Raw genomic sequence first — 22,236 nt, 5'->3', positions numbered from 1 at the left:
AAACAATAGTGATGGTGATAACGGCAACAATAATAACGATAATAGTAATAATAATAATAACAATAACAACTATGATGATGATAATAACAGTTTTATTTATAAAGCACTTCTCCATAAAGTTACAAATAGCTTCAAAAATAAAGAAAACAAGTAAAAACACACTCAACATAACAATAAATTTCAAAATTACAAAACACAAAAATGTCATGCCATTACAGTAATAAAAACTAGAATGAGGTTGCAATGAGGGGTGCAATATGATAAAAGAAAGTTAAGCTTTGATTTAAAGGAAACTCACTCAGCCTGCTGTATTTACTCAGGCAGTGCTCCAGTCTCAACGAAGAAACACTCATAAGACACAGTAGATGGCAGTAATGCACATGATGTTGGTTGCCACCCGCCAATAAACCGAAACAAGAAGAAGAACAGAGCCTCAGAACTGTCATATTTCTAAAGCTCTAGTCTGTCCCCCTCAATCTTCAACTGACCACAGATTAAAGGCCTGACAGAGGATCTAAAAGAGCGAGCAGGGTTGAATTGGGATAAAAGATTCACAATTATGTGAAGACTGACCATTAATAACCCTATTCTAAACCCTGTTCCAAAATGTAGTGGAAGCCAGTGTAAAGAGGCAAAAACCCGAGTGATGAGTTCCAACCGGTTTCCTCTGGTTAAGAACCTGGCAGCTGGGTTCTGAACTGTCTGAAGGAGATTTACAGATTCACCAGCAAGGGTAAGTAAAAAAGACTGATGCAGTAATCCAGGCATGATGAAATTAAAACATGTAAATACTGAATTCTAATAATATTCCCCAGTTAAAAAAACACATTTGCACAGGTTTAGTTACATACTGCTCAACAATGTCCCCGGATAGTATTACCTATTCGGTGCCAAAATTGACCCTTGTGATATCCTATACTTGAAGTCAGCAAGTGAAGACATATGATTGTTAACTGCACACAGACTTTTGTGTCTGATGGATAGGATTTGATCCAATTCATTGCAGTACTAGTTAATCCCACCCATTTCCTCAGCCTATCCAATAGAATGCAATGGTCGGCTGTGTCAAAAGCAGCACCCAAATCATAGAGTACAAATAACTGAAGTATCACTCAATTAGCCCCTAGATGGAAAGACTAATTAAATTTGCTTTACATTTTAATTGTATTTATAATTTGTTTTTAATTAAATGTACTCTCACTTTTGATTTTTTGCGTTTTTGCATATGTATCTGATATTTAGATTTGCTGTTGAAAAAAGATGTTACACCTTTTTTTCTTTTTAAATGTGATCATTAAAACATCTGTATTGGGCTCTTATGAGAGATGGACGTACAGTTCGAAAGGGACAAAAGTATCATTTAAAAAGTTGATATTAGAAGCTACTATTTAGAGGCAATGTTAAATTATGTTAATTGGTTCAAAAGTGATGACGTTAGCAGCTCGAAAACTCTTCCGAATTTTTCTGGCTTGAGGTGGAGAGGGAAACAAATGTTTCCGATTATTCCAACACCACATGAACCCACCATTGATTTCTGGTTGATACTTCACCATAGCAACATTACAGTGGAGGGGTTCATTGGATTTGTATGAACTAATTTAGAAAGTGACACGGATTTTAAAAACATATTGTAGTAATTGTATCAAATGAAATCAGTTTTTTCTAATAATTGAATGATAAAAGCTTATGTTAACATGACACATGACTGTCTGAAGTCTGACCCAACATCAACCAACCAGTAGGTAGCATAATGCAGGCTAAAGAAACCAGAGCCATGAATAAATTCATACATTCAATTCAATTGATTTAAAATATTTTAAATTTTTAATATTGTCATGGAAATTCTGTAATTTGTGTATGAACAGCATGAGTAGAGGTGTGTGGAAGGTTGACCAGATTGTTAATCTTAAAGGCCTCTTCAGATTTACAATTGGTGCTAAAAGGCTTTAATCTTATGGCCTAATTGTATATGGTTGGGGTCCCACAACAGGGGTCTTCCAAAGAGAAGTGTCCCACCCTGATAAGAAACCAGGAGGGTAATAAATACCTTTACATACCCTATGGGAGAGGACCTGTGGGTATAAAGACACAGAAATCCCCTCTGTTCTTTGCTCAGTTGTACATGCCATGCAGGTGATTGTACTATGAGTCCAGTGTTTGAATTTGTGCTTGATTCACAGAAATTGCCACCACATATTACAAGTTCACTTTTAATTACATTATTGTAAGACCTAGTGTTAGCAGACAGTCTGCTTGACTTGCAATTAAATCATAAACCTTTACAGCCCATGTTTCAAAACACCTTTTAAATGAGTGATCTACTCCTCTTCGTTGTTGGGCAGATGGAGAAGAATGCAGGATCATTGGACTGCTGTCGAGCGTCGTCAGGAGTTACAGACGCCACTTGTCGATGCTGATTCCAAAAGTAAATCTGGTTCATCTGCTCAGTCTGTGATGTACAGAGGACTTCCCAACCACAACACATCCAGATGCACTTTTCAGATGAGTTACTTCCCCAAAACAGAGTCCAGTTTGCCAGAAGAAATATATCACTAACAGCTTTGTGGATGCCTGAGGACAAAATGTCTCCAGTTCTCAAAGGAGGTGACAAGCTGAGACAAAAAGCAACAAATTAAAAGGCTACATGAAACAGACAGTATTGTTCTATAAACAACAGCTAATAGTACGGTTTTGTTGAGTGTGAGGGACTTGAAAGCTGTAAGAAAACAGAAATATCTGCATGTGTGTGTGTTTTTTTCACAATGTTGAAAATGTCAATGATAGCATGGGACCTAAAGAGGAGACCTAAACCAGCAGCGTCTACTACTAATAAGAACTTTGCGTCTATCTATTATACACCAATATAGCTTGTTCCTCTGTAGTATAGAGCAACACAAGGACACACTGGCACTGGGTGACACCTTCCTACACCAACACAGACGCACACGCATGGACAGACATGTATATGGACACATGCACATGGACACACAGACAGACATACACACACACAGACAAAGATGGACACGCACCCATGCACCCAGGATATCTTTTAATTATCCGGCCTCATATAACATTGAACATTCTAATAACCAGTTCTATGAAGCTGGTTATCAACCCCTCTGTGGTTTCTCAAAGTATACGATGGTCAGTGGTTCTGTGATATACCTTGTCTTTGCAGGTCTTCATTCAAAGCAGCGCATCAGCATTTCACACTGGCTGACCTTTCAAAGCATCCACCATCTCTTTGTACTGCTTCCTATGGTGGGTGCGAATAAAAATGCCAAATCCTTAATGAAGAAAAAATGAAAAAATTGGGAAATGAGCAGTGAGAACTGCTGGATCAAACATATAAAATGATTGACAGTCAATGTATGAAGTCACTTGGCAGAACTTACGGACTAGAAGGTTGAAGTCCTCGTCTCTCTCTGTAAATAAGCTCACCAATGTGGTCACCAACTGCTCATAGTTGTCTGTCTTCTTGTAGCTGTTAATGGTCTTAAAGAGCTCAGCTGATTTCTCTGCTCCCAGGGCTTTTTTCACATCAGCCAGAAAAGCAGCATGGACGTCTTTCTTTGGAGTACAAGCTGATGAACACAGGAAAGTGGGCTTGAGTTTATCTAATGCATAGTGACAAATTCATTCTGCAGATTTAAGCTGATTTTAGATATGCACAGAATTCTGTAGATCCTACGGACTTTCTCCGAAGGGGCTGCAGGTGTAAAAAGCTAATTTCCAGAGTGAGAGCTTCTGGAGTCTCTGCAAACTTTCTCTGTCCTGCCCCTAGTTTTAAGTCGGCAGAAAGTCCAGAGGAGCTGATGAAACAACACTCCGAACTTCCTCCGGAAGTCATGTCTGAAAACCGCTTAATATTTAAGATTTTATATATCTAATTTTTTATTGCTGAATCTTTTTCATGTCAGATGGAGAGTGAAAAGATCAAAGAATCCATAAAGTGTACACAGCATCAGAGGTTAACGGATGTCCTACCAGTCGCAGGTTCTCTTAATCCTTGCTGGTTTAAGTGATGTCCCCCTTTGTTGAGCTGCTCTGTATTAAGCTGCCTGCAGGTAGACGTCCCACTGGAAGAGGTTAGACTCGCAGCAGGCTCACGGCCTGTGGCTGGTAGAAAATAAGACAGATGAGCTCTCCACCATATGCAATGAAACAAAGCTGTTCTGACTATAATGATTAAGAATGATAAAGCAGAAAAACTTATTAGTAGTTGTAACTTTGGAGAACAGAAAAAACGATTATTTATAATAAAAATACAGGAGCTGGAAGGAGGACTTACATATAAACTATAACTATTCTAACAAATAGTAATTCGTTTTTTGATACAACTTCTACCACTAAAGTGAGATCAGGACATTTTCTAACATAAAACAACCTGAATCACTTGATCTGACACAAATTTCTGAACCTGACAGAATTAACACATGAACTGAAAGAATTCTTTAATGATTGTGTTTGAGCTTGCCAGTTATGTTCAATGCTATCAGACACACATGCAGAGGACAGAGGTGGGTTGAGTGATCCGTACCACTCTGCAGTATCAGCACCTTCTTCTCATCCTTTGACAGTGAGTGGTCCGGTTTGTATCCGCAGCCCTGCCCTGTCAGCTCCACACACCTCTCATTGAACGTCTTCTTGTGATGTGGCCGAACAAACTGGTAGAAGCCTGCAACACAGAGGCTCCGTCAGAATCAACTGGTGACGAAAAAGGTTGAGTACGATGTATTGTGCATATCACCATTACTATGCTTCATTTTATATTTTGGTTTAATCAAACGTGTAATATGTCAAACAGTCTAAGTTAACTTCTAAGTGTAGTGAAAATCTGATTCATGGATTTTTAAAGCGTCCAGAGGCTGGTCGGGCTCTCTTGGTCGACCGGGGTCGAGCAGGCTGTACCAGTGATGATCTCTACACAGGTTCACCATCAGAAACCTTGTTAAAAATTTGATTTCCTCTAGAGAGTCCAGTTTAATCTTCTTCTCGGCACTCCGCCAAGGGCCAATCCGAGGACCTCCCTAAACCATCCAATGGGTAGTAGCGATGTGTGTGGGCAGGCACTTAATCAACGGGTGCACATCCCCATCCATTTATTCCCTTTAGAATTATCCAGGTGCTCCTGCAGGAGCTCGGTTCAGTTCAGTCTTTATTAATCTGTTTGAAATTTGGCAGCAAAACTAGACTGTGTCGAGTGAGTTTTTCTTCTCTCTACTAGCAAAGTGCATGCTAACAAAAGATAAAAAACTATCTTATTTTGTGTGCCTAGAACTTGTTCTCCTTTGCTGAGTTATCATAAGGAGCATTGTGTATCACTCTTGCTACTGATGAAAGGTCCATGTTTAGTGATATTTACAGATGTTTTAGTGGTTATACTGTGGTTTATTAATGTTCTTAGGCAGACACAAGAGGCACTTGTTTATAGTTGATTCTTTGTTGTCCCTAGAAGTTCAGATGCACTAGTCCATTACTATTTGAACCTCAGCATTTAGGGTTCCAAATTTGTAAAATTATACATTGTATACATTATATGCACATTGTTGTTATAATTTTTCAGTCAGTTGAAATACATCTTGAGGAGAAACATTTTGGGTTGTTTTGTGTCTGTACAGGCCTACTATAAAAAGCACTTTGTATTTTTAATTTTGGTACTTGTACTTTTGATACTTAAGTACATTTCAACACCAGATACTTTTGATACTTAAGTACATTTAATATGAGCTACTTTAAGACTTTTACTCAAGTAATTTTCTGACGGGTGACTTTTACTATTACCGAAGTCACTTTCAGGTAAGATATCTGTACTTTTACTCAAGTATGGCTTCCAAGTACTTTATACACCACTGCTTAAAACTAATAATTTCACCAGTACAACCGGCAGCATGCCAGCAAGCATATCTGTACGGTTGAATTTGTACAATGTGATGATAATTTACAAATTAAAGTAACAATGATTAAGTTCTTAAAAAAACGATTTTGACCCAGACTCCTCCAGACAGGGAATTTAGGTAATGCATCTTAGATTAATTAATCAATTATGTGAAATAACTGACAGTGTACACAGGAACTTAAGGCCCCTGTGGAAGTCACCTGCCTTGTTGGTAAACCTGATTTTGCTCATGGGTTTCTGTAAGACAGCCTTTAGACGGGCACTGAACAGCATAAGTCCTCCTCTCGCTGTATGTGTGAACCAAATGTCCAAGTGAGTGCCTCCGGACTCACTCCTTCTGGCCCCCTGGTATAAAGTCTGCACAAAGTCCAGAGGCTGTGTACACACAGCAGGAGATCCTCCTCGTGTGATTTTCAGGTATTTGGTCTTGCAATTTACCACAATGTGAAGTTCAGTTAAGCCACAAGTTTAGGGTTAGAGAGGGCGCTTGGCTGTTTATTACAGCAGAGGACTTACCACGGAGCAGACCGTGAGTGTTGGTGTCCTCAGTTAAGACAGCTGTCTCAGTGAGCAGGACATCCAGGTTGTCTGTCTTCTTGTAGGTCTGCAGCGCCTGCACGATGCGATCGAAGTTGACCTGGCTCAGTGACTTCTTCATCTCTGCCAGAAACGTCTTAGCTCTGCTGGCTCTACTTTCCCCACACACATCCTCTGACACGCTGATTTTCTTAACAGATGGACAAAATACACACAATTTGATGGTCAACTGGATTTTTCTTTCACAGATACAAACAAATCTAAAGATACAGCACCCATAAATACAGATTTATCACAGAATATTGGCTAAAGTAATAAAAAATTTAAGCAAATTTAATAGTCGCGTAAAACACTGAAACCAACTTAAAATAATATAATTCTTTATTTAATTGGACAAAAATGCTAATAATTTAATCTCCTTCCAGTGAATTGATGTGAAATGCATAATTAACAGTGTGTAGAGTTAACACAAAGAGTGACTGCATGTGTGTGACTGCAACACCCACCAAGTGTAGACCATCACATCACACCAAACCATCAGGCTAGTTTTTGTAACACCTCCACATACGGACAGGCAACTCAACAGATACATTTAAAGGAAGAATTATAAAGAACAATGTTTTGTTCACTACATCCTCAGGATTATTTTGTTGGACGGTTTCAGAGGATGATTAGTTATCCTAATCACTAGACAGCCTTTAAAAATAGTAAAAACAAATGAAGAGATTATTAAATATTTCACATAATAATTACGAATTACCGATTAAATCAAAATGGAATTACAAAATATTTGTTTCTGCCACCACCTTCTACCTCTGCTCTCTTCAAAGATTTGTCACACATACACGCTCGTAAACGTCCTTACCCCCCTGTCTATGAAGGAGGCAATTCAGCTGTGATTTTCACTTGTCAGAAAATCTTACTTTATACTCAAAACATTTATACTGGGCTTGATGGTCTAACTGCACAGCAGCACAGTGGGTTGAACAGATCTGTGGAAAAAATAGTATTGTTAAACTTAACATGTACCTGCTCTTGGACCAATTTGATTTTACGTTTTCCTCCCCGCATTTCGTCTTCCATCCTTTTGTCATGTTTAATAGAGAGGGTGGACAGATGGTTTGCCTTAAAAAAAAAGTGTACATTTGAACACAAGTATAATCTTTGGAAATAAAATCTAAAATAAGTGTATTTTTCCATTGTTGTTTCAGAGTGACATAAATCAGTAATAACTGTGTTGACCTGCAAACCTCACACAAATTGAATTGAACAAGAAATTTACCACAAGATATTGTACACACAGGTCTCTCCTTTGCTTAATAGCTTGTTAGGACTGCAGCTATCATTTATATTAATAATTGAGCATTCTATAGATTATTCCACTAATTCATTGAATAATCAGATTTTTAAATAAATCACTTTTGCCTTATTCAATAGCAAAAGTAAATGTACTAAAGAGAAAAAAGACATGTCTTAAAATATACACCTGACCTGTTTACCCTTTAGACATACATTCAGCATTTCTGTAGGATTAATTGCACACTGAACCTATTGAATGTATTTGAGTGCCATATGGCTTTCAAACATTTTCTGAAATGCAAAAACCAATAAATAAAAAATAATACAAATATGTCACAATATAAACAATAAAATGTAGGCACTGTGGAGCTGTCCGGGGTCTCTGCGTCGGTAGCTAGGGACTGTTTATTTATCGCAAGTCATATTGTCATCACGATATTCAACAAGTTTTCCTAATATCGTGCAGCCCTATTACACAATGTTCAGGCACATATGGTTTGCATAACTATCTGAAGACAAAAACATGCTTGGTTCATTATCATGTATCAGCATTACTAACTGAAACAGAACAGAGTATTATCACATCACGCCAGACAAACGACAAGGCAGAAGATTTGATGTCAAAGGCTATAAAAGGTTCAAGATGATAAACCAGTCAACACAGACACTGATGTGTGAGAGGCGCTGCTGCACACCCATCTTCAATTTAACGACGGTATAAAACACAGAGTTAGTGATCTAATGTGTGTAAAGAAATTTCTGATCATTATGAAACTGTGTGGGGATGAATTGGACTGAGGCAGGTTGCCTGTGAAACACTGCACACAAGAGCAAAACTCGGAGTAGTACAGTTAAATAGATTCAATTAAGCTTCAATGTAAAGAATTTGCATCCTTTATTTGTATTCTCAATTCATCTTGGGTATGTTAAAACTTGTAATTCCAGCTTTCCACTAGTGATGAATTATTATTTTTTGGAAAGAAACTTTCCAAATAATATCCCAGAGGAGGTGAGGATCCACTGATGTGAGGGAATCGGTCCGATGCTCTAAATAAATAAATACTGCCGTGACAGTGGAGCGGGGTTCTGCTCGATGTGTGCATGTGAATGGAAAGACGAGGAGGAAACGAGGGTTCAGTGATTTCTGATCTCACACATTGTGTTATTCGCAGCAGCAGCGGCAAAGTATCAGTGTATTTTCTTTATTAGTGACATCACTGCTGTCCCATAAAGCTCTCTTCACCTCCACCTCACTAACAAACACCTCGATGTCAGTGTCAGAAAGTTTCACTTCCTCTTCACATCGCTTGATGCGGTGACTCCGTCAGGACTCACAGTGGAAACTCATTAGTGAGCAGCATCATTTAATATTCACGCCGTGCTTTGCATTGATCGTTTATGGTTGAAAGTGGGCGTGTGGAGGGCGGATTTGGAGGCAGATCCACGAACGAACGTTTCCGGGTGGACTGTGATTTTTAAAACGAACATTGTGTTCAAGTGAGCGTGCGCACGGTTTTATAAATCGGAATTATCTTTTGGTAACGCCATTTCCGGCTTTTGTACGTACGTACACTTTTAGTATGAATCCTACGCACTCTTTTATAAATGAGACCCCAGAACTGGGTCTAAGGTAGAGAACTGCTACTGACTTTTAGGACAGTTCACTGTGTCTCACAGTACACACACTACCTTCTCCTCTCCCACGGCAGCATCAGCTTCCTCTCCATCGTGGACGTCACCTCGTTCCAGAGCGTCCAACAAGTTGGCTGGTCTCCTCTGACTCTCCTGCACCTCACACTCATACTCAATACAGATTTTGGCCATCCCACTAGCTCCAGTGTTTTCATCTGACACACAAAGACCAGACAACAGGTTAAAACTAAGGAAACATGAAGGACTAGCTTCTCATGGGAACCCTGCCTTTAGAGTCATACTCACTGAGCCTCCTCCTCTTCAGGCTGGGAAGGTGGCTGTCCAACTCCTTAGCCTTCTGTGTGTGGGAGCTTTGGGTGGGTGCGCAGGAAGTGAAGCCAGAGGACTGAGTGTCTGATAGACACTCTGTGCTACATTTCCCTGCAGCAGTCTTATTTTGTACTACAGGCCTCTGGTAAAGTCAAACACAACCAAGAGCAGTCAATTTAAACTTAAAATCAACTGAAATCCACTCCCACAATTCATTGTCAACACACAGGCAGGTCAGATTTAATGAGGTTTTTGTTCCTGCCCTTCAGTGCATTCTGCCAAACACACGTGCAGTATGTTGAATGTATCAATCAGATGCAGGAGCTCAGGGTCATACATTTGTTATTTTTAGTGAGTGTCTCTGTCATTGCATATGCATTTATGGGAGAATTGCACAAATACAAGACATATTACTTTATGCTGATTATATAATCCACTGTACCTATTATAGTCTGTCAGGGATGGCCAGTTTTACTGGAATTCTCCTTACCTCTGGAGAGTAGTAGCTAGCTACTTATGACAATTAAATACACATAGGCAATAAGGTGTGTTGTCAGGGAGAAACCTCAGTGAAACTTAACTAAAACTGTAGTATTAAAAATAAAAGAGATTAAAATAAATCTGCTCAATTAAAATTCAGTTTGAGCTGATCATGTCAAAGGTGCATTATGTGTCAATAGAGTGTCACTCTTAAGCCGTTTTCAGACATGAACTCTGGAGGATGTCCGGACTTTCAACAGTTTGTCTCCAATTTGAGTCCTCCCCATATTTGTGAGAAATGTATAAAATAAGTAAGTACCCACTTTGAAATAAATTAAACATATAGCTGCAAATATTTATTTTTTTGGATTTATCCATGGTTAGCCTACAGAGATCGAGGGTCGGAAACTCAAGATTAGTGATTAGATGTGACGCATATTTTAGTTGACGAAATATTAAAACAAAAAGTGAGAGCAGGTCAGACTGGAGGAGGACACAGAAACTGATGCTCGGTACAAACCAACTGCAGCTTCTGCTCTGATCAAGAAGCTGCTGCGCTGATCTCTGATACTATGATGATTTAAAAAATGTACAGGTTCATCATATAAAAACTGATTCGTATAGTTCACCGTTCGTGAAAAATTTGCGCAACATTCGCATAACACTGTACTGGGAGCCACTGCAGTTACCGACCCCTGGTCTAGTCTATGTCTTCTAAATGTATGGCTCTGCTTTTTAATCCTGTGCTGCTGGTACGGGATGGAAAAGGGGATGTACACAAATGACATGCAATATATTTTTTAATAAGTTGAATAATCGCAAAATTAACAAAAAAATATTTAAAGATAACTAAATAAATGTGCACCATATCTGTATTTGTTTCTTGACCAAAAACCAAAGTTTATTTCTAAACATACTATATATCATATTTTGGGCTAAAGTTATCTGGGTGCAGGAGTTGTAATTAATGTCTGTTAAACTTGAAATTGAACTCAACAGTGTATTCTGTAATGTCCACCTGCCTCACCCTCTCCCTCACTACACTGATCATATCAGTTTTGTGCCAGGACTCACCATTTTCTGTGCAACCCTGAAGAATTGAGAGACGTCACGGACCACATTCCCAAAGCCATCGTACAGACGCACATAAGGCCTAACCCATGATGGAAGCTGAGCTCGGGCTTCAGAGCTTTTAAACCTGTGGGAGAAGTCACATTATTTTAGTTCACCACCTCGATTTTTTTTTAATTGACCCATTCTGTCTAAATGATGTTAGCAAAGTTAAAAGTTTTTTAGATTATTTAAAGGGGCACTTAACAGACACATGAGCTTCAGCTCACTATCAGCCTGTGAAGAGTGTTGGTATAGTGTCATGTGTGCTCTGCACCCTCAAACGTTATTTAATTTTTCTTATTCCATACATTTACAATTCATTTTCCACAACAGCAGTATTCCTTGAGACTGACCAGTTTATCATTTCAGTATTGATTTTCATAGACATATTTTTGCATGTTAGAAATTTTTTACTAATATTGATTTTTCTTTCTGTTGGAATTATAAAGTTATTTCTTCTGCAGTGGGAGACAAATAAATTAGAGGTTTCTTCAGGATTACATTTTTTTCCAAAGACATTCCAGTTAACTTTACTTAATTACATCTTGCACAAGGACCTCAGTATCTTAGTAAATAGTATGACTTGTTACTGAAGACTGACCTGTGATCGCACAGGAATATGGCTCCATAGTCGTCCTTATGGCGAATAACTCTACCCACGGCCTGGTTCACAGCTCTGAAAGCCTGCTGTCTGTACCACTCCTGCCCAGACAGGTACTGTTCCAGCACACACACATTATATATACACATGCATACAAATATAACAACAACTATGGTCATGGAGGATTTTCAGTCAAATTCTGAGCAGTTTCTCTCACCTTTAGCCCAGGAGCTCTCTTCCTGCTCATCTCATCCAAGTACTGCATCTTCAAGATGACTCGAGGATCCATCCTTGGAGGGAAGGGAAGGCCTGTGATGATGACACCTCGACCAAAGTTGTCTGTAAAATCCAGACCTTCGCTAGCCTGATACAGGAATACATTCACAGAACTGTGACTAGGTGAAGTTACATAACTTCTAGTTTTGTACCAACTCGCAAAGTGTCTTCTCAAAAGGTTTCTGCGATTTTGGGAATTTCTTCCTCATGCAGGGTTCCCACGCTTGCCTTGAAAAAAAATTCCATGCTACCTCCTGATTTTCCAGGTACCATATTAAGTGATGATTTATAGGCCCCTGAAGCTTTCCGCGCCCCCCTCCCTTCACACACACAACCCCCTTGGACACCTGACTACTAACGCCGGGTTTACACCGGACGCTGAAGCGATGTGTAAGCGCAGCACCAAGCCTTAAATAACAGCTGGCTCCCATCCACTCCCATGTTAATCCTTAGTGCCGGCCCCACCGGAGGCTGAAGCGCCGCGCTGCGCCAAGGCTGCCTCGCGGCGTGCAGCGATCGTTTCGGCGTTGAGTCTATTTTTTGCTTGACGCGAGCGTATCGCCTCAGGAAACACAGTGAAAAATGATTTTAAACGATATTGATGACATATTTTATATGATATAAATGATCAAATATGCATCCCATAGTTTGTATTCCCCTTCTGTTGTCCTGGAGTTTTAATTTTACCAATTTTACCACATTATTAAATGTCCCCCTCTGCCCCCACTACAGCCACACAAGCAGTCATAAAGATAAAAAGAGAGAGGGGGGGGTCTACATACTCTCCACATCGGCTTGGGTGGAGAATACGTAATTTACCCTCGACACCCGACATTGAACGGAGCAAACAGCGGAGAAGTTCTTGAAGATGGATGACATTAAATTAATAATTGAAGTGGAGAAGTAGTACAGTGAGCTGTATGATCCTCAGCACATGTTGTATAAAGACAACATTAAAAAGGACAAATGCTGGGACGCTGTTGCAGTTAATGACAAATATCAGCTGTATGTATGATTACGGAGAGGAATCGCAGGATGACAGCCGCGGAGTTAAGAGTGTCCGGTGTGACCAGCCAAGCGGCGGCGTGCTAGGGATTAGCGTTTCAGATCAGCGTCCGGTGTAAACCTGGCGTTAGGCTACTTGATTTAAAAGATGTGCCAGTCAAGTCTACATTGTAAATGCTTAGAGATTATGTGTTATTGATAATATCAATGCATGAAATAATGCAACAAGCTGTAGATTAACAACAATTGAACACTGGGATTGATATATGTTTTCTCTTCCACTCCTCTCGTATCTCATTTTTGTATGACTTTTTTAAAGAAAAAAACGAAAAATCACAAAATAGCTAAAAGTAGATATAAGAATGAATGTTACAAAAATGATCAAGACTAGACTGGTCATGTCAACTAGTATAGAAGTAATGTCACAGCCTAATGTGAAAATGTATTGGTAGTTAGCAAGCAATGCAAGCTAGCCAACACTAGCTAGTTAGTTAGCAAGCTGAATGTTGGCTAGCAAGATTGCACTGCATGTGCTTGCTAACCATCATTAATGAATCCAAATTCAAAACAAACTCCCCTAAATGTGGTGAATAACACGGTTTTAGGCAAAGTCAATGAGTGAAATACATATGAGGATCAAACATAGTTCTAGTATTTTAAAAGCAAGGTAAAAATTACCTCAACAATTCTAGTGTAAGCTAGTTAGCAAGATTGCACTGCTTACTAACTAAGGTTGATAAACCCAGGTTTACCACACAGTTAAAACACAGCTAATTACATTTGAGGATAAACTTGCTTAAGAAGTTTCACTGTAGATGTCAAGGCTCCCGTGTTGGCAGGGAAATGCATGTATTTGACCCTTCTATTGAGATCGCGAGTAACGTTTCTCGGCTATTATTCCCGAAGTCTAACAATCCGAAACTATACTTTTAAAGTCCATATCACTAGGTGGCCTGCATCAAATTCCAACATCCAATATACCAGATATGATTCTAAGAGCATGCTCTACAACATGGGATCATCCATTTCTATCATTTCAGTAAAGCTGTTCACATGTAAAGGGTTTTTATAAACTCATCCTAATTATGTGCTCAATAGTTTCATTTATTTTACACATCATCCAATAAAATTTTCAAGGACAACTGTTTCAATTTCCATGTAAGTGTTCACTTTTGCTCAGTTTCCATGACTTTTCCAAACCTGGAAAATGAAAAAATAAATTCCATGTTTTCCATGGTCTCCAGGTACCGTGGGAACCCTGTCATGTACTGTGGTCGTCTCGCTTTTTGATTCTGTTTGATACACCACACCCCACATTTACCGTGGTACTTCTCCAATTCATCTCAGAATCCAGAAGCTTTTAGAAGACATGCAAAAATATGGACAAAACGAATGCAGAGTATGGACAGAAGGCTCCCTCTGTTTCTGAATACGTGTAACTTCCTAATTGGTTGTTATTGGTGACAACTATACTACCAGTGGTGAATGTAAAGCACTGGTGAAAATGATCAGTAACAGTTGTACCTCATTGTTCTAAGATAACAAATCCATGCTCTTCCTTTTCTCCATTCGCTCTGGTAAATATCTATACAACATTTGATAGCAATATGCTCTTCTTATCTAAAATGGTCAATCTTGTTTACAGACATCATGGACACAGAAAAACCTCACCTTCCCTCGACACACCGCAAAGAAGCTTCCCCCTTTGGATGCTGGATCACGGACTTTGTTGTAATATCCATCAATAGTCTACGAACAGAGATTAATACAAAATAATAGTTAACTTTTATATATAAAACTTTACTTAACAAAGTTACAAAGTGCTTTAAAAGGAAGAATCAATAAAACTAAAAGTATGAAACATGAGAAAATATAACAGTAAAATATTTTTCCTAGGGTAAATAAAAGCCAATGTCAATAATTTATAGTACTATACTACATACTTTTAGGAAGGGATTTAAAAGAGGATAGAGTTCGATGGGGTATGAATTCCCCAAAAACCTAGACTTAAAACAGTAACACTATACATTTTCATAAAAGATATTATTAGAGATTACTTTTTCCAGAACCACAGTTTGAAGATTAATACATAGTAACGTAAAGGCCCCATATTTTACACCTTTCTGAAGTGAATCTGAGGTGTTTGTTCAATTGCATCCCTTCACGCTGGAGTGTTTCTTCAGTGTTGTTTGTTGTTGTTAGCCTGTGGTAGATAACAAGCTCCTAGCTCAGCAACATGTCTGCTTAGTGTCGAATTAGGTGTGGAGGGGAGGAGGAGGTGGAGGTGACGGGGAGCGGGGGTCGTTGGTTCGGAGCCTGGACTGGTACCGGCTGGGTGGGGCTGAGAGACAAGTACGATTCCCATATGGAGGAGAAAGTACGAAACAAGAGTAATATTTCTAAGAATGGACTGAGTGAAAAAGTCCACGGAGTGACCGTTTTCATACTTTGAGGATACATCTGACCCCCTTCTAGTAATTACAGATAGTAAAAGCCCAGAAATGTATTTGACACAATATGGGCCCTTTAAGGAAAGAGCGAGGGAAAACAGTAGGGAATAGTCTTTGAGCAGCTTGGTGGGGATGGAATCTAGCATGCAGGAAGAAGTGTTTATATGTAGGATGGTCATCTCAAGCATTGAGACTGAAAGTGTTTGAAGGAGAGGATATATTCAGGATGGATTTGGGACCTAAGATTCTATTCCTTGTTTACAAAGTGGACCAGAAATGTTTCTGGCAGTTCAGCATCAGGTTGTGGAGAGGAATTGGATGGATAGTTAAATTGTGAATTTTCAAGTGAACTTAAGGGATATTGTTATTTCATAAAATCAGGTCAGAAAAATATATAAATCTTACATTCATTCGCACTGAGATTTGATTGTGATAAGCCCTGTCTCAGTCTTACTAACCTTCCATTGTCTCTCTAGGGAAAGATCAATTATTCAGAGGAAGTGACTTGTTTTTAGTAATCTGGTTATAAATTGAGCAGTTTGGTTATGGATAGAAAGGCAGTGATAGTTGAACGATTTTAACAAAGCGTCTGGATCAAGAGTGGATAAAGGGCAAGTAACAGAGGATGGATTTAAAGGTTCAGTGTGTAGTATTTAGTGACATTGAATTGTAGAGTTGCATGTTGCGGCTGAATACCCCTCACCTTTCCCTTCCCTAAGTTTAGGGCCCATTCTACAGTAAAGAAAACAACAATTCATACAATCTAGATGAAACAGACAAGTGAAAACATCACTAGCATTATTTTATATTTAATCCCTTTCACCTAAATCTTACACACTGAACCTGTAAGCTATAAGTTGTTATCCAATTATCACACTGCTATCAGGAAGTTAACCAGTTCACACAATGAAAGCTCATGAAATACTGTGAGACATGCAAATAGATTTCTAATAAAAGATACACATACCTCAGTAAAGATGCCCTTTCCTTTAGGTTCAACAAACATAGGCTTTATGCTCTCAATACGATCTGCATGTCCGTTATCCTGATGAGAGAAAACACAATGTAGCAGCACCTTTAACATGATAACGTTAATTTAAAATTCAGGTATCATACAGTCTTGTGGTTCCTTATTGCTATATTTCCACTCACTCTCCAGAAGTCCAGTGTTTTGTCCATTAAAGAGAACGAGGGAAAGAACACCAAGAGACCATGAGGAACCACACGGCTCATGTTGGCTGAGGAAAGAACCCATCAAGAGACACATCCATGAGACGATCATGACAGTAAGGATGAAGTCTAATAATCTGATGTATGATATCTTTTTTCAACAAAAAACATTCTCATCCTCAGAAATGTGCGAGAATAAAAACAAATATTGTTTGATCTTACCAACAGTTTTGCCTAAAGATGCCATGTTTTCAGGAACAAACCTGCCCACAGAGACAAACATTAGGAGCTTTATTTGCAGTAGGATAGTTAGGAAATATCATTATCCTATAATAAGATATGAAGGTTTTTAATTTAACTCTGGAAACTTTTTTATGTATGCATTTATGATTAAAAGTGTAGAAGCTTGTCTGTAGGAGGAAACACTAACCTTCTGTCAAACGCTGAACTCAACTGCACACCATCTGGGCCTCGTTCAATGACGCTAACAAAGATCTGGTCCCGCTCAATCACATGGCCGTTCTCCAGACACACTTGGAATTTTCTGCAGCAACATCAAAAACCGATTGGACTCAAGATCAAGGTTTTCCTGCTGCCAATACAACTAAAGGATTGATTACTAAGGTTAAGTGTTTAAATTTTTGACGTTTAACATTCAGGATAATAAATCCTGATGATTTCTGCTTTGTCTTGTAGCAATCAGTACATGCTGAGAACAGCTTAAGGCCGGCGCATGCTTCTGCAACTGCGTCTGCGGCTTTGTCGACTCGTTTTAATTTATAGTTCCCCAAGGGTTGCACGTGTTGCAAAGCAATTCACCGCCAGATCACTCGGCGGAGTAACATTTTTTGTCGAAGACGACCCTAGAGACGCCTTCTTTGTGTTTGGCAGTCGTCGTCGACTGTTTATTTACATCGCCACTGCTACTCCTCATAGCCTTTTTCTGGCGGACAAATGTGTCCCACATTTTCCGTTATACAAGTGGTCATACTTTCGGATCTCTTCTGCCAAACGCTCTTCTATTTGGTCCATATTCTTGTGCTTGCGGGCCCCTGAAAACGCAGAAGCATGCGCCGGTCTTAAGTCTGCACTTTATCAGGCTCATGTCTACTTTATCCTGAGTTATGTCTGGCTGGAACAATGATGGATGGACAGAGAGACAGACAGAAGGACATCACAATCCTCAGAGCGTACAGGGATGAAAACTACACAACATAAGCACTAAATCCACTTTGTTGAGTTTTTAAATTAGATTTGCAGTCCCTTTTTTAAGGTAGCTATTGACTGTGGGCTCCAGTCTATTGTGTTGGTTGCATAATTGTGCATAAATCCAGCTTTGGGAAGCAATGAGTAGGAGGTAACTTACATCCTCATCTCAGAGGTGAATGAGGACAGAGGAGAGAGGGTACCACTGGTCAGAATGATGCAGCGAACACCTTGGTTCACCAGATCCTGCATGCTGTAGCCAGGAGAGAAGCACCAGTAACTCAGAATATTGCCTACAAGGTGCCAAGAAACACAAAATAACAATTTAACCAGGCTTGCTCAGAGTACAGGGAGGACATTGAAACAACCTGAACTAAAAGGTCAGCAGGGTTCATGGCTCAGATATCCACACAGAAGGTTTAATATGGCCGTGAGTGATTTCAAAGCAAGTTAAAGATGGTGTATTGTAGAAAACTACAGTGTTTAGTGTCTGATTGTATTTGAGGAATAAAGGTCATACCATTACCTTGTTTCTTTGATGAGGATGACGCCCACACATCAGAGCTCTGGTTTTTCTTGTGAGAGCTGGTCTCTCTGTGAATATGAACCTGAGACAAACACATTAGTATGACAGCTGAAGGCACTGCATAAATAAGTGTGTGGAGATGCACAATCACTTCCTGCCTGTCTTATGAGTTCTAATGGATACGCACCTTAAAATGAGAGGTGTTCAACTGCATTTGCTGCTGTTTGTCCTTTTCTGATGGCTCACCACAGAACACCAGCTACAAGAAAAAGACAGGAAGAAAACGTACTGCTGTGTATGCAACAGATCAACAATGGGATTTGCCATTTATCATGTGCTGATTTACATTTTCCAGAAAATGCCAGAGTATTCTTTAAAGAAACAATTAAATTATATTCAACTTCATTTGTTCAGTGCCAAAGCCCAACATAAATGATCTTAATGCACTTTACATTTAACCCTAACCCTAACCCTAACCCTAAGTGAAGACCTTATAATTGTAGAGAAATCCACAGTTCCCATAATGAGCACTCTTAATGACAGTGGAGAGAAACACTAGATTTTAACAGGAAGAAACCCCAACAGAACCAGGAGAGGACACAGTCCAGAAACAGTATATTTTGTGTTTAAGCGCTTTCAGACTGGTTGTTATTATGATATATACGGTATACTATAGGTATAATGCTATAGTGTTGTTTACTAGATAAAGCACAGGGCTTTGTATGGGTAAAAACTGAATTAAAATCAATGAACTTTTGAGGTGATAGGAGTAGTTTTCAACTTTGGACAGTTTCCCCCTCCACCTCCCCCTCATTGCCTAAAACAAGAGTCTGATCTCCATCTGATATCTCCCTTAATGTAAAAAGAGGATAAATGTGTTCCACAAACATACGATTCCTTTACCTTCATTATGTAGCATACCTGTATGATATCAGCCAGCTTCTGCAGTCCATTGGTGTTCATGAATATTCCTGTCTCTGAAGAGAAGCATGATGAGATTTCATCTATTAATAATATCAACTACTGCGCAATTGTATTTTTTTTAAACATAATCTGTGTGATACAGCCATAAACTGCTTTCAGGCATGCACTGAACTCCTGAGAATCTCAGGACATACTCCATACATAAATGTCCGAGAGAGAGGATCTGGGCTTTCTGCAGAGTTTCTCTGGCTAGCCTCCAAGTAAAAATTCCAGATTATGTCAGAATGATCCGATGAGAGTACACTGCAGGAGATCCTCTGCATGATTCACCATGAGCGAGTGGGTGTTGATAACATTTCTAACATGCGACAGAAACAAAAATGAAACTAGTTAACACCTTAACTCTCCGAATACTTGTGCGTTGTGGTGAACACGTCTGAGCAGAGAATCTCCTGCTGTGTTGTTCACATGTGAAAGGTATCCTCCAGAGAAAGTCTGGACCCAAGTGGGCCAATATTCTCTGGGGTTGATGCCTGAATACAGTTTACAACATGAGTATGGCACCAAAGCATATTACAGATATTGGTTTACATCCAGTTCCTGTTTATAGGCAGGTATGAGTGGAAAACAGACTCCATAGGTGAAAGATACATCTCTTGGTAGACAGAAAAAAAATGTAACAGATCCTAAATCAAGTGACATGTCATATTGTAAGCAATAAGTAGAAATTAATCCAAACTGACGCCCAGCTAAGTATCCACTGATCTGCTCCAGAGCTTCCTGGACGGCTGTCTTGCTGCTGTAGGTCAGGTGAGCTCTCTCTAACAGCTCATAGATGAAACTGAGACAGAGAAGGAGAGGTGGCAGGTCAAAGGGCAGATATCCACTGGAGTGTTGTTGCAATGGATTATATTGTTTCGAACCACTTTAAAATGTCCTTCTTATTCCTTTATTTTTACACTATATAATATCAAACTTCTTTTGGTCAAGAAATGTAAAAATAGAGCCTCTACTAATGCATTGTATGTCCTTATTTAACATCATAATCCACAACTTTATGTTTCTTATAAGTACAAAGTAGAAGGCAGGCTACGCTGTGAGGGCAGAGCTGTATTTAATAAAATACTGTTTCATTCATATTTACTGAGGTAAATAAGACAATCAATCTTTTTCATATGACTTTCATGTGATTCATCAGAATGATATAATGATATGGATGATATAGATGTTATGGTAATCTGACTGGTAGATTACAGCAGGAGCCAGAAAGGACTGATCAATTAAAAATGTTGCAATCTGTTCAGTATCTACTACCACATTTTGACTCACATTCCAGGTTTAGTGATGCCTTTGTCACTTGGAACATCATAGGAATCAATGGCAGCTTCCAGATCCAATAGAATCTCTGTCAGATTAGACAGAAACCCCACAGAGCAGAGGATTAACGTGCAGTCAAACTTAGTTCATGAGATAATTTTGGTAAGCACCAAAACAAGGGTTGTGTATCTTCTTTATACCTTAAAGAATACTTACGTTTGATTTTAGCAACGGTGGCCAAATCTACTTTTAAACCTGAAAGAAAAATATTTATAACCAGCTGATTAATAATGAAATAATAATAATAATTCAAATATTTTTAAAGCCTTTTGTCAATCAAATATCATAAATGCCAATTTTTAAGTATGACGTCAATGGTTGAGATAAATAAGCATTCTAACCTGAGTTGAGGGATTCTACATTGAAGTTTTCAGTGACAGCATCTGTGTGGCTGGCTTCTTTAGCCTGCTCCACCAGCAGCCTGTCCACAGCATTAATGGCAGAGGCTACATCATAGGGACTCAGGTCAAATGACGTGGACTCTTCGCATGTTTTCTCCTAGAGAAAACACACACATCATGTGGTGGAACCTCTGCCCCCCATGAGAACCCGCGGTCATATCTGTCTCTATGCTTATTAATCATTTCTCCCACATGGGCTCAGATTTAACACTATGTTACTGGATTATTTCAGTTTGTTGTCATGTTCTCTCTGGTTGGTGCACTGAACCATCAACATTGCTGGTGAAGCCTTTGACAAAGATGCAAATGTGCACCCTCAGTCAACTGCTTGTTTAAAAAGTTTGAATTACCGTTTCTGTTTATGGAAGCATCACATATATTGTAACTTCTCCAAGCATATATGTGGCCTTTCAACTTTTCGCTCCAAACCCCCTTTTTCATTCCTCACAATAAGTATTTCCGCAAGTGCATCATAATTCAGTGATAGTTTTTAGAGAGAGATCAGGGAGGCTGTGTCATGGCCTATAATCAATCAATCAATCACTCACTACTGGTGCTCAAATACAATTGAGTGAAGTGTTAATTAATCACAGAGTAAATAAGCTCTTACCACATTATGAGCTTCATCAAAAATGACCACAGCTCCTTTCAGCTCAATATTGTGGGCTCTACGGCTCTGTGGAACAAAGGGAGAGGAGAGAATGATCACATTCATTATAAGGGATCAATTACCAAATTAAAGTCTATGTTAATGCACTTTTCTGTCACCAAAGACTTTGCTAACCAATCTGTATAGTCTGACCAGCTCGAAACATAATTTGGTCTTTGTGAACAGAAATGATGTACAAATTAATTTGTATAGGAGGTGAGATCTGATCGCAGTGGTGACGGGAGATATATGAGGAGATTCATTCTACAGCCAGGAACTTGTAGCAAATACAAGCTGTGGTTTGAGCATCTCCATGACCCTGATGTTTGACCTCATGAATTGTATTGTTTTTTCAGAATAA

At 39.1% G+C, this 22,236-nt stretch overlaps 1 protein-coding gene across 1 annotated transcript in view; it reads right to left on the bottom strand.

Annotated features, from left to right (window-relative positions):
* Window positions 1-136: 136 nt before the first annotated feature.
* The window catches only part of rtel1 (regulator of telomere elongation helicase 1), a 30,235-nt gene continuing 8,135 nt past the window's right edge, over window positions 137-22,236 (bottom strand). Inside the window, exons 8-33 of the mRNA XM_061073947.1 lie at window positions 21,837-21,902; window positions 21,167-21,323; window positions 20,982-21,020; window positions 20,778-20,853; window positions 20,192-20,289; window positions 19,446-19,501; window positions 18,712-18,783; window positions 18,525-18,606; window positions 18,159-18,291; window positions 17,223-17,336; window positions 17,015-17,055; window positions 16,775-16,860; window positions 16,590-16,667; window positions 14,844-14,921; window positions 12,109-12,255; window positions 11,892-12,007; window positions 11,252-11,375; window positions 9,674-9,839; window positions 9,425-9,582; window positions 7,466-7,561; window positions 6,416-6,626; window positions 4,541-4,678; window positions 3,988-4,119; window positions 3,396-3,584; window positions 3,166-3,287; window positions 137-2,716 (exon numbers count right to left, since the gene is read on the bottom strand). Coding sequence (XP_060929930.1) covers window positions 3,208-3,287; window positions 3,396-3,584; window positions 3,988-4,119; window positions 4,541-4,678; window positions 6,416-6,626; window positions 7,466-7,561; window positions 9,425-9,582; window positions 9,674-9,839; window positions 11,252-11,375; window positions 11,892-12,007; window positions 12,109-12,255; window positions 14,844-14,921; window positions 16,590-16,667; window positions 16,775-16,860; window positions 17,015-17,055; window positions 17,223-17,336; window positions 18,159-18,291; window positions 18,525-18,606; window positions 18,712-18,783; window positions 19,446-19,501; window positions 20,192-20,289; window positions 20,778-20,853; window positions 20,982-21,020; window positions 21,167-21,323; window positions 21,837-21,902 — 2,733 coding nt within the window. The 3' untranslated portion in view covers window positions 137-2,716; window positions 3,166-3,207. The remainder of the gene's footprint in view (window positions 2,717-3,165; window positions 3,288-3,395; window positions 3,585-3,987; window positions 4,120-4,540; window positions 4,679-6,415; window positions 6,627-7,465; window positions 7,562-9,424; window positions 9,583-9,673; window positions 9,840-11,251; window positions 11,376-11,891; window positions 12,008-12,108; window positions 12,256-14,843; window positions 14,922-16,589; window positions 16,668-16,774; window positions 16,861-17,014; window positions 17,056-17,222; window positions 17,337-18,158; window positions 18,292-18,524; window positions 18,607-18,711; window positions 18,784-19,445; window positions 19,502-20,191; window positions 20,290-20,777; window positions 20,854-20,981; window positions 21,021-21,166; window positions 21,324-21,836; window positions 21,903-22,236) is intronic.

The sequence above is a fragment of the Limanda limanda genome, chromosome 7 (genome assembly GCF_963576545.1).
Source record: "Limanda limanda chromosome 7, fLimLim1.1, whole genome shotgun sequence".
Taxonomy (NCBI): domain Eukaryota; kingdom Metazoa; phylum Chordata; class Actinopteri; order Pleuronectiformes; family Pleuronectidae; genus Limanda; species Limanda limanda.
Note: the sequence above shows the minus strand (reverse complement) of the source record. Positions and strands in the feature narration are given on the sequence as shown.